General features: G+C 43.4%; 1 protein-coding gene across 1 annotated transcript; it reads right to left on the minus strand.

The window, feature by feature from the left end:
* Positions 1-7,010: 7,010 nt before the first annotated feature.
* On the minus strand, positions 7,011-15,285 carry LOC118791280 (sodium-dependent phosphate transport protein 2A-like). The gene is made up of 11 exons (XM_036548585.1): positions 15,180-15,285; positions 14,562-14,705; positions 13,991-14,134; positions 12,337-12,448; positions 11,695-11,890; positions 10,903-10,998; positions 10,536-10,626; positions 10,191-10,358; positions 9,488-9,604; positions 8,393-8,517; positions 7,011-7,589 (listed from the first exon to the last, which is right to left on the minus strand). Exons 1-11 carry the CDS (start codon positions 15,283-15,285, stop codon positions 7,011-7,013), a joined length of 1,878 nt encoding a protein of 625 aa, XP_036404478.1.
* Positions 15,286-15,626: the final 341 nt, after the last annotated feature.

Below are 15,626 nucleotides of genomic sequence, written 5' to 3' on the forward strand. Positions count from 1 at the left end.
GAAACATAATTTTATCTGTTATTAAGAATTGATTATAATAGTAGATTTAGACAGTACTCAACACTAACAATTTGTAGTTATACAGTACAGAACAGTTCTGTGTGTGTGTGTGTGTGTGTGTTTTTGTGTTTGTGAAAGCTTGACTTTCACAACATTCACACTATTACAGTGTGAATGTTCTGACATGGTGTATGTGAAAGAAAATGACATGTCTTAGAATATTCAAGGCCTTTTAGAAAACTTCCCACATTCAAAATTGTGGTTCATGAGCAAAAGGCCTGCTGGCTCACAAATCCAAAACGCTAGGATTGTGTGACCAAAGTACTCAAAGGACAAGTCTACTGTATCAATCGAACTAAAAGTGTCAAGAGGATTGTACAGTATGTATGCCAGGTTATTCAACTTGGATTTGGGCTTAGCTAGTGGAAAGTGTAACACCCACATCTGTACCCGATTCACCTTTTGAAATTGATAAAATGAACAAAAAGACTGACATACCCACAACGCTCCTTGTGTCACCTGCGATGCAGGCAGAACTGGGATGAAAGAACAAGACCTCATACGGCAGCAGAGAGGCGGACATATCAGTGCCAGGTGTCATTGTGTTTCTCAGCACGGGATAGAAAGGGGGATGCATTTATGTGTCAACCTCGCCAACATCTTTAGCAGGAGCCCATTGCCACGTGAGCGATCAGAGCAGCTGGGGGTGCTGGAGCAGCAGCAGCTCTGGGGCTGTAGATTCCTCCTTTTTTTAACGTTTTTACAGAGTAATCTAATCAGCTCCAGGGAAGAGCAAGTGCAGGAAAGACACGGGGATGCTCAGGGAACAAATGAACACCGTTTTTCAGGGGCTTCCATTTCCTCCCTGGCAAAGTGGTGTTAGTTAGGCTCATTACAGCAGAAGCTACTTCACAGGCCTTTTACTGCCGCTTACCACAGCGGCATTTTTAAAAAAAAAAATTTTCTCCAGCAACATCACAGGTTCTGAGCGTACCGTGTGTGTGTGTATTTGGGGGGGGGGGCGTGATGTTGTGCTGACGCAGAGATGGATGCAAAGCCTCTCACACGCGCGCGGAGAGTGTCAGGGTGTGTGGGCAGGCGGCTCCTAAGCAGCTCTGTGATCGTTCTGGGGAGCAGGGACTCTCTGATAAGCCCTTAATACAGAACGAATGGTAATTGCACAGGCCACTCACCGAAAGCACAGAAAATAGGATTTTGATTAAAAATAGTAAAATTGACATTACCCATTAGTATCACTCGGTTTGCATCAGATCCAGTTACTCATATTTATCTGCATATTCTGTCATCTAGGGTCACTCACAGAGTTTATTATTTAGTACATTATATATTATCTCAATCCCTGGACAATTTTAGCCCAATTACACCCCTAGATTTTTACTGACGTGACTGAGGTGACATACCTTGCTCAAGGGTACAACAGCAGGGTCTCATTCAGACCCTTGAGTTTGGTGTCCAGTTCACTACACCACATGGTGTTCTGACAGCATACTCCTTCATTCTGCTGCACTGATTACATAGATAATGTGTCCATTTTACTGCTGTCTCGGTTGAATGGCTATCGGTACCCGTGTAGTCTTCCTGCAGTCTCTGCTAAGGGGATCACAGCAAATAAGGGTTGAAGGATTGAAGGGTTTTACTGATAGACCATGGCAGTGAGATGCTTTGACACAGGCTCTGAATGTAAAAAAAAAGCTCAAATGCAGAGCATCTCTGTGTATAATGCATTATAGACCATTACATTGCTTCCGCCCCCTGGAAGCCCACAGGTGATGTGGCCCACGTCTTTTGGCACAGTGGTGTTGTCTTTTGGCAGATGCACTGTTAAGAAGCAAGCATTTCCCATTTTCCACCTGCTGAGAGCACCTGTATCCTGGCGTGGGTGTGAGCGTCATACCTATGTAACACTTTTGACAGTTCAGGTGGGCTATTGTTTGTGGATGTCACTTTCATTGAGCGATACTACTCAAGTAATCGACCAAAAAAGTCTTTGTGGATGCGCATCTGCAGTCTGGACAGTTGGACAACAATGTTTCCATTACATTTATTCATTTGGCAGATGCTTTTATCCAAGGCAACTTACAAGTGAGGCAGAGTACAACACAAGCAGAAGCCATATAAGGAGTCACAATAATAGAAGTGCTGAATGACCAAGTTTCAATAGTTGGCCCTTTCTCCCAACTAATCAATAAAATCTTCCGTTTCCATCCTACTCATAAGACACACTGGTCTTACCATTGATCTTACATACCTGTTGATGGGCACATCCATCCTTAAGTCACTCAGGTGTATGTATACATAACAACAGATCAACCTATTATCCTCTGCTTACTTTAGGGACTTCTGTCCAGTGAAGCCAGGTTGGACGTGGCCCTGTGCCTTGTTCATGTCAGACAAGCGTAAAGACATCACACTCTATCGATTTCCTGTGTCTCTTAAGTCTAGTCGATTCATTACAGCTAAAGCAGCATTAATTAGGTCCTGCGCGACCTGGCATGAGCTCAAGGCTTCTCTCAGCATCCAGAGCCATGATGGATCAAATGGGCAACTTCTGTGTCACCTCCACAACCCAGGGGTGAAAAATCCATGAGACACTTCTTGGAACACAACTTTGTTTTCCTCTTCGGCTGTGAGTCAGTGCGGCTCCACTTCAGGATGTGAGGCACAAGCACTTCAAACCAGCATCGCTTATGGAGTAAAATACTGAGATGAATCATGCGCATAGTCAAACATATTCTCGCTCTAGCAGGAAGCTGTCTGAGGAGGAAGGTGTTAGAAGAGTGTTCAACTTGAGTCTTGCGTTTTGTTTATGACATGACTGAAAAATGAATCTAATTTAATTCTAGGGCAAAACATGAGAGGAAGGTGCATTAACCAGAGGAATTTTGAACAGTTTTTAAAAATCTGGAACCAGAAGCTAAACTGCCAAGTGCAAGTGCTTAGAGGCTCTGTGCGTACCCTCGTGGCCATGCAGCGTGTTGATCTGAGGCAATGACAGCAGGTACCCTGGGCTGCAGGTGAATGAGTAAGCTGCAGTATAATGCTGAGAGGGGAAATCGCCCATGGGGGTGTAGGGAAAAATGACCACAGGGAGAAATTCAGCTATTCATAACCCTAACTGGCACACGGCAAGATTGCTCACACCTTCCACCAACACTATGCTACAGTATAGCCCCGCACAGCATGATATTATTTTTATCCTCCTATGATTTGTCTATTTAGACACCCTTGTCCAGAGTGACTTACATGGCTTCCATCCACATACACTATTCACTTATATAGTCACACATTTACTGATCCAATTCAGAGTGCCTTTTTCAAAGCGTGTCACCTTAGGAATGACCCTGTGTAAATGCTTAATAGATATTTAACAATCAGTTCTGGTTCATTACCTTGTTCAAAGGGTGCGACCTCGTTGCCCCACCTTGGATTTGATTTGAATATGCAACTGTCAGATCACAAGCCCAGTTCTTTATCCACTATGTCACACAATACTGCTGAACTTGCCTGTCCCCTTTGGAACCGGTGCTAAAGATTGGTCTAGGTTCAAGTAAGGTGAGGGAGATATTTTACCAGTAACACTCAGGCGTTGGTCGGGTTGGGGAAATAAAAACTCCTCTCAGGACAGATAATTGTGGTACCGAGCCAGACTGGTAAATGGTCAGTTTTGAAGTTTGTTCCAGTTGATATTGTCGGCTGACTTAGCCAGCCCAATGATTAACGTTAATGGAAGAGACAGATTGTACCTCTATTCACTGGTAAGACGTGGTCTACTGTCTCTGAAGCTGCTGAGTGGTTTGCTTTCACGTTAGAAAATAATTTTACTGTGGACATTGTGTTTGCATTCTGGAGTGGATGTCCACTTTTATCTCTCAGCTTTGTGTGTTGTGTAGTTTTGACCACTTACCTAGCGAGTGAGCTAGCTGGTAAACTAATTTCAGATGTAAAAGGATTTGTTTATTGTGATTACCTAGGAACCGTGTTCACGCTGGGCTTGGTGTTTCCAGAGTCTCACAACAGTGCATTTTCACAGGTTATAAGGCAGCCAGCAGACATTTTCCCTCCACCACTCTACGCCTTTCTCACTCCCCCATATATATAAATATGTAATATCTGCCAGTGATAATCAGACAAAACAGTACACACCGTAAATGATTTTGGATTTAGGTTGGGTAGAGCAAAAAAATAAAGAGCATTTGTCAGACTCTGACTGTGAGTTCAGGCCAGGCTTTACATTCATACCAGAACCCTGCTCTGATGACACAACTATTCAAGCAAGCAACAAAATACCCCACCCCCCCAATACACACACATACACACGCACACGCACACGCACGCACACGCACACGCACACACCAATATGAGTCAATAATGCTATTGTATGTAATTATTGAAACTGAAACGATGATGGCGTTGCCTGCTAGAGTTCACCTCTGTTAAATGCAAGCCAAGCCTGAAGCATTGTAATTATGAGAGAGAAGCATTCCTATTAGTTCAATCAGTAACATAATTACGATATGTACTAGAGCGGGCAGGTTAAAGCAAAGGCAACAGCATGGCTCTTTCTTGCTTTATCGCAGGGTAATGATGACTGTATGAGTTGGCAGTGAACTGGTATGTTTCGGCAGTCTTTTTGAAAAGGCCAGAGAAAAGAAAGGATTATCAAAAATGAATTCTGTACAACTTCAGAACACATACTCATGGTTTATGTTGAGTTTACCTAGCGAGTGAACTAGCTGGTAAACTAATTTTAGATGTAAAAGGATTTGTTTACTGTGTCAGTCTCACAACAGTGCATTTTGACTAAATGACTAAAGTCATCTTCTCAAATCCAACACCGAGACTGTGTTCTAATGCACACATCAAGGGTATCCTTTATACAGCCAAGCATAGCATATCCTTTATTTAAGCTTATGACCTTAAGTCATGCATGAGGGAGTTTGTTCTCTGTTGTAATGCATATAAAAACAGTTTTACATAAAAAGGGCAAAAAGAGTTGGAAATGAAGATTCAACGATCAAGAGGCCTTCAGGATGGTCTCTGGCAGATTGTTGAAATAAATCGCTTGTGCTGAGTGTTAGTCACATATCAGTTGTGACCAAGCAGAGGGCTGATGTTGCCTTTGTAAATCTCTACTGTTGCTATTATATTATTGGAGTTATAGTGATACTTCCAAATAATCCCTCCTGGGCATTAGTTAAATATGTAGCCCTTTGGGGTGCTTTGAAGTTAAGGATGATAGAGAGGGGGGAGAAGGTTCGTTTTAATCATTGGCTACAGACAAGCTGGTCTGAATCCAAATGCTAATGACCCAATTGCTTCATCTTGGCCCATTTCCCTGGGAGAGCGCTCACTTTCAAACAAGATGTGACTGGCTTGAAGCTTAACCTTGGCCCCCAGGGGGCTAATATTTCATTAGCTAGGTCAATCAGCAAGCCTTCAAAAACCAGGCATGCTTCAGTGGAACGTACAGAACATTACATTATGTAACCATGGTTAACTTCTTTTTTTTTTTTTTTTTTTTGTATTATCATCTTATCCAGCTGTACGGCTATTGAAGCAATTGCCATGCCCCTGGGGAAGAAAATAAGAGCCCCACCCGTGATTCAAACTGGCAGCCTTTTGATCAGAGCTTGAGAGGTCTAAGGCTCTGGAGGCATGGATCAATCAGATTGTATGAAACTTCATGGAAACCATTTCTGGCCTGGATATTGCATCTCTTGTATTTGCAGAGTGTATGCTGCTGTTATGATAAACTTGTCAGTGGACTGGATGTTATGCCATTGTCTCTGCTTGTTTGTCTTTGTCCTTCTACATGTCAGCAGAATAACTGGTTTCTCTTTTTGGATTATGCAATAAGTTTACCAAGAAAGGTATTGTTGGATTCATCAGTATATTTTTACATGAATATAACCGTGTCTGTTTTGGATGTACACTGCCGATGAATAGTGAAATACCATGATGTGGTTTTCGCATGGAGTTTGGACCCGTCAGCACTGATTCTGTTCGGTATGTTTCTGAGTAGTGAATTTTACACAGGGTTGGAGCTGAACATGTGATTAAAGCAAACCCACAGTACAGGTAATGCATGACGTAGCCAAGAACCATGTTTCACAATGCTGTCTGTTAATCACTGTGCTGCTGTCAGCCAATTACTTAACCAATCACTGCAAATAGGAATTGATTTCTGTAGTTTAAGAGCCCCCTATGAAAATGGAAAATACAGTTCTTTCTTTATAATTGTGTGTTCTAGAGAGCCCAGTGTATTAACCTCAGCACAAAGGCACATGATAGTGTTTTGTTTTTTTTTGTTTTTTTGCAGGTGTGCTCTGCTATGAATTTAAATGTATGTGTCACCTAGAGTCACTGACATTGTCTGATAAAAAAAAAGCTTTAACAAGACAATCTGGTGACAGTACTTGAAAAAATGACAACCTGAGCACTTTTGAATAAAAAAAAATCATGTCCTGAAAGATTCACTCAATATCTGATTATGTCTGCTTAATGTACACAGCTTACAGCTTTTATCATCTTGATGCAGGAATGGAAAGTCTGCAGGGATTTTTTTTTCATACGTTTTTATCTCTCCTGCTGCAGGACATAATTGGCTCCATTGACTCCATCTTTGACTACCTTTGACCAGGTCATTAGGCTTTCTCAGAACAGTAAGAGCCATCCATTCCTGATGCCTTTTGCAAAGGTTTACGAGTATTTTATAGTCCATACACAGCAGGTTCAATACTAACCCTTGGGCCAATATCCTCCCACTGAGATGAGTAATACCATTCTCCAGGAATTACTTTATAAAACAGTAAACCTATTCCTCTCTATCTAATTGCAGTAAATCACCAGTGTATTGATGTGTACACTGGATAAGCACCATAACAGCATGCACACAGAGTGCTATGAAAAAAAATCACTCACACAAAAAACCTCCTCCTGGCTGCTGCAGTGTCCCAGAACCTCCCCACTCCCCCACCCCCCACCCCGAGCTAAAGGGGGGTGCTGTGGCATCTTTCTAGCCCTCGCAGTTTGAAGACGGGGGTGCGAGAGGGGGTCTCGTCCATGTAGGAGAGGGCGGGGTTGTCATGTGCAAGCTGCGCCTTCCTCTGGGCAGCGGCGGAGTCGGGGGCGAAGGGCAGCGGGGGGCTGGGGGGCGTGGCAGGCTCGTCGCCGTGGGCGGGACTGCAGCACAGTGTTGCCTTGGCGATGAGCCGGTCCACGGGCTTGAGGGAGTGCATCCAGGCGGGCAGGAAGTCCCAGGTCTGCAGCGGCCGGGGCAGGAGGCGGGGGCTCCGCACCTGAAGCAGGTTGACGAAGACGATGAAGAGCATGACGCCGGCGAAGGGCGCGCCCACGCCTACCATCACCTGCCAACCCGCCATGGAGAGGCCGAACACCAGCGAGGGCAGAAGCAGGAAGCACACGATCAGGTAGAGCACGGCGAACCAGCGGTACTTGGCCGTGCGCTCACCCAGCGTCTTCGCCATGCGGACGGGCAGCCGCGTCACAGGCAGCGGGTACCAGAGGAGGATCCCGAAGATGTTGAAGAAGAAGTGACACAGGGCGATCTGGGGACCAGACAGGTGAAAACACTACACTGAAAAAAAAAAAAATCACTCCCACCCTCAAAATGCACCTTTAGGGAACCCGTGCAATCAGTTTGATCAACACAAAGGAGGCAGGGACTATGTTCACAAAAAAAGAGCCGGAACTCTGTTGAGAAATACCAATGAGGGAAGTCTTCCAATCATTAACCAGGAAGAGGGGCAGAACCATTATTACAGCAACTTGGTCACAGTGAGTGTTATCTGCTCTGAACAGACACTGGCTGAACCAATCAGAGCAGTCCTCTGTGACGTGCGTGTGTTGATGTCAGGCTGCTTCCGAACACAATTATCATTTAGTCTGCTACTTTTTTCCAATGTTACAATTATATCTGCATATGTCTCCCAGCATGTCACCATAGGAAGCAGCAGAGGTATGTATGCACCCAATTAGTAGCTCATGACTAATGCAGCACCTCAGTACTTACACAGAAGTGTGAGTGAAACCACCATGGGGTTGATTTTCTGCCCCGTCTTTCTTAAGGGGGTTGTCAGCTCAGATTTCCGAGTGTGTTTCAGCCTCCAGCTGATTAATATTTATGGTCTTTCCATATGAAATATAGATATGAAATATGCCGACCCACAAAGAAGTACTGTGAGCCTGAGGCGCAATCAGGCAGGGTATCGATGGGCAGGGACGGCAAAGCTGCCAGGGTGGGCCTTCTATGACATCATCAGATGTGAGTGGAGACAATTGGGCAAAAACACAATGGCCCACGAAAGGGGGCGGTCTCCCTGTGTGTTGACAGTGGCTGTTGTGGATTTACCTGGAAGGCTGCTGCCAGCTTGTCCCCTGGGCTGGCCAGGGCAGCGAGGATGGCGGTGGTGGTGGTGCCGATGTTGGACCCCAGGGTCAATGGGTAGGCACGCTCAACACTGATCATGCCCAAACCTGAGAACAGAGGGGAAAATCGGACACGACAGGCTTGGTCAGGTGCGCATAGGCCTGCCATTGGGTCCACCAATACTATCATTCCCAACAACAGCACTATGGGGAAGGGCAACTAGCCTGAAAGCATTCAGCTGAATAAATTCAACAAAATTAAATATTTTATGAACCATTAGCTATGCTGCTGCCCAGAGATGGTGAGATTCATCAAGAAAAAAATGCAAATAAATTGAAACAGGCCTAATAACTAAGACTCAGCAACTATGGAATGAGTTCCTTAACCACTGCCCTGGTTTGCTTTTGTGCAAACAATACAGGCCAGAGTCCCATAACTGAAATTTTTTTCTCCCAAGCTTGTTAACGAGGCTTTCTGCTGCCTCACCATTAATTGCCGGTCATCTGGAATGGCCATGCCTTCTCTGATTTGGACACTTCAGGGAGGACAGAGGGCGGTAAAAATGCCAATGACAGATTGCTTATTTCTCAGGTCCACCTGTCTCCCTGGGTTGAATTTTCCATCCACCATTTACTGCCTTCATTAACTTGCACCAAGAACAACCCCTTGCCTTTACATGGCACAACTTCAAGTGAAAGCTGGAGAACTCATTAAAAAAAACCAAGTGAACCAAAAAAGACCCAAGTGAACTCTGCCTTTTCCTGGATTAACTCATTAATTCTGTAAAATTGTAAACTGCAGGAAAAAGATGAAAATTGCTGCAACCACTAGTTCCATCAGTTAAAAAATGCATAAATGATTGGAGGGAAAAAAAGTTTGACCATATGACAATTGAGAAAAATGCAACTTTCAAACTTGTTCAAACTTTTCAACTGTCCTTACTTTTCTCAAATAAAGGATACATCCTCTTCCACAGCAGTTTTTGATGTTAATAACTTGCCTGGGAGAGAATGTAAAAAAATGTTTTTCTAAGTGCAGAATTGTGCACACATCACGTTGAAGCTTTGTGTGACTCACCTATCAGAGGGGTGATGGCAGAGGTGAAGACAGAGCTACTCTGGACCACAAATGTCATTGCTGCCCCCAGCAGCATGGCCAGGTAGCCAGTCAGCCAGCCGAATGGGTAGGGGAAGTCTGAGGAAAAGAGAAATGGGACAGTCTAGGACTGCGTATAAAACACTGTTTGATCAGTGCTGGAACAGGAAAGGCAGAAATCAAGAACCAAGACTCAGCATACTGGGGAAATAACAAAAATTGTCCGTGATTCACTCATATAACCTTTAATGTTTTTGTCATTTCCAAAATAAAGACCACAAAAAAAAGCTATTGTCTAAACACCATTCCACCAATGACATTGGCTGGGGCACCAGTGTAGCACAGTGATAAGGAGCAGGGCTCATGACTGAAAGGTTGCCGATTTGATTTCCCTGCTCGATAACTACTCTTAGCATAGTGATGCACTTATTTGGAAGTCAATCTGGGTAAGAGCGTCTACTAAATGATGTAATGTAATGTAATGTAATGCAGAGGCACTGCTGTTGTACCCTGGTGTACACTTGGGCAAGGTACTTAACCCAGAATTGCATCAGTAAATATCCAGGTGTATAAATGTAAAAAAACTGTAACCTATGTAAGTCACTTCGGATAAAAGTGTCCGCTAAATGACAATAATGCAATGAAATTGATCACTAATTGAAATCTAAGTTATTGCACCTCTCACCTGTATTTATGATCTTCTGGATGGCCTTGGCCACCTGGCCCTTGAGGAGGGAGTTGAGCAGCTTGACTATCAGCACCAGACAGGAGCACAAGACAACCAGAGAGGCTGCAAGCAGAATGAGCCCCACAGCCAGGTCCGACATGGACGTGTCCACAAACAGGTGCCTGCCTGGGGAGCCAAGGGACAGCTAGGGTCAGACCCAGTCACCCTCCCTGGCTACTTTCTCTGTTAGTGTGGGCCTTATGTCCTCTTAAAAAACAGCCTTTGCATGGCCATATTGGATAAAAAACATATAAAACTATTTTTGGTTGTGTCTACTTTTGAGCAGGCAAGAACTTAGCCTACATTTTTGTAAGCTGTCCTGTGATGTTACATTCTGTGAGGTCCAGGTTGTCCCATTTTCCCCAGAAGCATTGTCGGACAGGTTCACAACAGACTGGAGAGGCAGAGAGCACTACATGTTATTATATATAATCATTTTGTATAATTATGTATAATTATATACAATATGTATATATGGATATTTACATATGTGCAGATTTAGAAGTAATTATGTACATATGTATGCACATGCATGGCAATCATCTCATAAACAATGGAGTTTGCAGATAAAATATGTGCTGTAATGTAAGGCATGATCAGAGAGAGGAGAGATCAGCTGCTAGCTCTCCATCAGTGGAATATACACTGCCACAGTCTGAACCTGCCTTACCATACGCACACCGATCCTGCACCACACTTTCACCAGACTTCTGTTTCGCAGACTCTCATCTCCCATGGCGATCCCTGTAATCACTGACTTGTCCAGCTGGGATAGGGAGAAAGAAAAATCAAAGGAGGACACAGCGGTTATCTAGTAGTCACATGCTGCTTAGAAATCAGCAATAAAGGACCTGAGGAACTCGGCAATAAAGGACCACCAACCAATGAACTAATGCATTGCTTAATGGGTTTAACGTAGGGCTCAGTGTTATTACAATATTAGTACAATGGTAATACAGTAGTAATAAAGGAACTAGGTGATGAAATAGATTAGGTGCTTATTTATAATTCATTTGTAACACAACACTAACACAGTACCTGAACAATGAGCTTGGTGAAGTGTCCAATGCTAATAAAGTGATAATATAATGATAATAATATACATTATATATATATATATATATATATATATATATATATATATATATATATATATATATATATATATAATATATACAATATAATATAATAAATACAGTGTGATGGAATACAGCGGTGAAGACTGTGTGGACAGCAGTGTGAAATAGTGGTACGCAACCATTACCTAAGGCAAGGTGCTCAACCTGCATTTGCCTGAGCTAACATCCAGCTGTACAAACGAGTAACACATACGAACTCTAAGCTTTGTAAGTTGCTCTGGGTAACAGCATATGGTGGCCAACCGTAAAGTAGTCTGAGCAGCTGCAATATAAGAACTGGGTATTGAATTAGACTAAAGGGCCCGCTGCTTGTAATACAGTACCTGGATGATGAGTTTGGTGAAGGGCTCTGTGATGATCTTCAGCAGCTCAGGAGCGTCCTCTCCACTCTGGATTTGGAAGCTCCTCACCACAGTCGCGGCCAGGTGGCTCAGCAGTCCGGTGGCCACCTCCAGAGGCAGCAGGACCAGCACTGACAGCCAGTTGAAGCAGTCATGAATGGTGGCTCCGGCAAAGGCTCTGCAGGAAGTGATGCGTTCACCACAGGAAGTTGTGTCATAGAGCATCTAGCTCATTGCACTTCTGGTTTGTGCCACAGGTGAATCAGCTTTCATAGCAATGATATGGATAAAAGTGACCGCCTACATTTTTTTTTTTTTCCAATTTTGCACTTTTCTATTCCATCCAGCTAAAGATTCTGAAGCATAAAAAATGAATAAATGTGACTCCCAAAGGCAATTCTTATCAAAAGAAACGTCTGCTGCAGATCCAGTTCCTTGAATATAAGAATTTATTTATTTGAAGTTGGAAGGAATTGAACCAAATCAAACTCCTCTTGGCAAAAAATGGGGATCAGCTGATAAACCCTTTGGCCTAATGTGAAAGCACCACATAAAAAAAAAAAAGAAAAAAAATTAGAAAGCACAGCATACATTTTTTAATGTGTTAAACCTCATCCCCCTTACCGTTTGAATTCACTCCTCTCTCCGGCTTGCATTAGGGCCACAATGGTGTTGGTGACAGATGTCCCAATATTGGAGCCCATGATGATAGGAACAGCAGAGCCCACTTCTAGAACTGCAGATCAACAACAGAACCACACATTCATATTCATATCACTCTGTCTGTACGATCCTTTGAGCTGACTGCCACGCTCTATCCGCTTGACTCTGAGAGCACATAACACACAGTGCACTCCATATTTATCCCTGCCCCTGACTGAGCAGGATAAAAACGTGTTCTACATTTTTTTTTCTGCGTAAAACTTTTTAAACGATGCACTTTAATCTTAACAGCTTTGTGCAGAGAAAATTCAGAGGAGGCCACAGTGTCGAAGCTAGGGTTTTAGAGTGTAAAATGTTGTAGCTGTGCATTTCAGTATAAAATGAACCAGAAAAAAATTATTTACGAAATATATCATTTTAATTTCACACATACGTAACTTCATTGAGTATGCCATCCACATGAAAATGTTTTGCTTTCTATCCAATTATTATTATTAGTAAAATAAATCTGTCCCAGCTGGCAGTCTCCTGGAAGAGCTCTGTGGATCACTTTTATTTGAGAACCACATTAAAAGCATACAATTCTAAGGTTTTTTTTTTTTAATTTGAGGCATAAATGTCCCTCTGAAACTTTGTCCATTTTGACACCGACAAGGGAGAAATTTTTCACCTTGAATTTTTTTTACCTTATAAATAAGTAAGGAAATAAATAAGAATTTATTATTTGTTTATAAATTAATCATTTGAAGGCTGTTTGCGGGGTGTCAATGAACTCAGACACAGTTCTATGTCTGCAGATTTGCATGTTATGCAGCATTATATAAACCTCCATTTGCTGCAGTTTTGCTTTCTTCGAGGAGTGGGACAAAGCTGAGACTTTCTATTTTAGTACTGCCCTGCAGGAACTTTCGATGCGAACATATAGAGTCTGTAGAAGTCTGGTCAAACTTTGTCAGAGCTAATTGCTTCTAATTGTATCTTTGTCTTGCTGTAATTAGATGCTGAGAGAGTGACACCAGCACGCTTAGATGAGGAGAAGCGCAGACACGCAGATAATGAGAGTCCGACGCATGCAGGAAATTAACCACAGCTTGTGTCATTATGAGAGCGTGCTTCAACAGACAGCAGGCAAGCGGGAGGTGAACACAGGGGGCAACATGTACGCTGCTTCATCTCCTGAGACAGTGTGAACCCCACAGACTCCTCTTTACTACTTACTGTATGAGTTCCTCAAATGGAGCTGAGGAATGTTCTGGTAAACGTTTATATTGTAGACTCCCTCTAATCCGTCTATGTAGAAATCATCTTGAACATTGGTAGCCACTTGCACTGTGGTGGTTCTAAGTCCTTTTAACACTTTATTGGTGTCTTTCAAGCAGTAGAAAAAACGGGTGACTCAAGCACTCAACCAATCAGCCGCTGTAATTAAGATCAGAGCTGAAATGAGCAGAATTCCAAAGTTCTAAAATAACCACCACTGATCTAGAAAAGTGTCCCTGAAAGGATATTTGTGTATTTCTGTACAAACCATGCACTGTGCTAGGGTTATTTCACGACCTTTTTTGTGTGCGGCCTTCTACAAGCTCTCCCCCCAGTGGCACAGAGAGGGACTTACGCCCTGAGGACACCAGGCTGACAATAATGGAGGTGGACGTGCTGGAGCTCTGTACCAGCACAGTCACCAGGATTCCCACCACCAGGCCCGCCACCGGATTGGACAGGATGGCATTGTCCTTAAAGATGTCCCCAGCCACCTTTCCTGCTCACAATGGAAAAGATGAAATACATACATTACAGAGCCTCAACATAATCGACAGAATATCAGCACAATATCCATGTAACGTCACAAAGAAAAAGGCAAACAGAAAAAATAAAATAAGCTCAGGACAGATTTCCTGTTTTTCCAAACAAGTTATAGCCAGGGATTTACATTGTGGGCTTTTTCTTTGTGAAGTTAATCTTAAATAACAAAAGAAGATTACAGTGGTGGAGAAGACACTGCAGTGAAGTTTAAAGAAAAGAGTTACAATATTTACTCCTGGGTAGACCTGTTTGAGTCAGTGATAAAACTGAATACAGCAGAAGGAAAGTTACAGAAAGTAACAGAAGAGTTACTCCACCGTGCCATAGACAGGGGCAGAAGTTAATGATTTACACCATGGAGTGGCATCAGAGATGCTAGTTACCCCCAGCCAGCTGGAAGGCAGAGCTCAGCACATCCAGGGAACAGATGAACATGAAGAGGAGGAGGAAGAGCAAGGGGATCTTGGAGACGTTGAAGAGGAGTGATTTTATCCTGTCCATCTTCTCTCCCCTGGGCTCTGGAGGGACTACACAGCACAGCCAGACAATAGTGTGTGAAAGCAACACAGTATCACACAGTGCATTCCTGAGGGTTGACCGGAGGTGAAAAACACTTTGCCAGAAGTATCACTTTGAGCGGACACCAACCAATGTCACCGCAGAGTCACATCGTAACAACATACATTTTCAGAAGCTAAACAAAATCGATTCAAACGGGTAAAGCGGAGTGATTCACACTTCTGAAATCAACAGGGCTCAAACTGATGATAAAGTTAAAGCCTGGTGTCCGCAGTGTCCTCTGCAAATAACTGGTACTGCTGATCCCATGCTCTCAGCGGCAGCTTGTTTAATCTTAAAGGCTCTTTCCAAAACGTTCCAAACTTTTAAAAATGCCCTCCACAGCTCATCTCGTTAACGCTGGTTGTACAAATAAATGCCGAATAAATCTTAACTTAGACTATATGGGCAAGTCCGATCCTCGCCAAGGTTTTGCCTCTTACCATTAACCTTGGGCAGCCTCTGTTCCTCCCAGGGTTTTGGGGAGCGGCCCTCCACATCGTATCTCTCACAGTCACTGATAAGATCGAGGGTGGACCCGGTACCCATGTCCCCCTGATCCATCAGCTCAGGTCCAGAGAACGGATAGGGCGTGGCACCACAGAGCCCAACCCCTAGGAACACAAGTGATACTCATTTGCATGCACATGAAGTACTTCCCCTTTGGTTGTAAAACACACCATGTTGGTAACAAGACTAGAGCTCTCTTTTCACCTCTGCGCTGCTGCACTACAACATCTTCAGCCCCAAAAGCTGTGTCAATGGCTGTTTGAACCAGTTTTACAGGTTATGAGCCTGTTGCTGATGAAATGAAATTGGATTAAAGACGTCTTGGTGCAGGAAAAACCCATCCCTAACTCGCTATTGACCCAACATGGACGGGGTTTGGT

Source organism: Megalops cyprinoides, chromosome 16 (assembly GCF_013368585.1).
Source record: "Megalops cyprinoides isolate fMegCyp1 chromosome 16, fMegCyp1.pri, whole genome shotgun sequence".
Classification (NCBI taxonomy): Eukaryota; Metazoa; Chordata; class Actinopteri; order Elopiformes; family Megalopidae; genus Megalops; species Megalops cyprinoides.

Coding starts and splice junctions, on each gene's coding strand:
- LOC118791280 (XM_036548585.1), bottom strand. CDS start 15,285: ATGGGTACCGGGTCCACCCTCGATCTTATCAGTGACTGTGAGAGATAC. Junction 14,135..14,561: donor TGCCTTCCAGCTGGCTGGGG/GTAACTAGCATC, acceptor CATTGTGAGCAG/GAAAGGTGGCTGGGGACATC. Junction 9,605..10,190: donor CCAGAAGATCATAAATACAG/GTGAGAGGTGCA, acceptor TCTTTTCCTCAG/ACTTCCCCTACCCATTCGGC.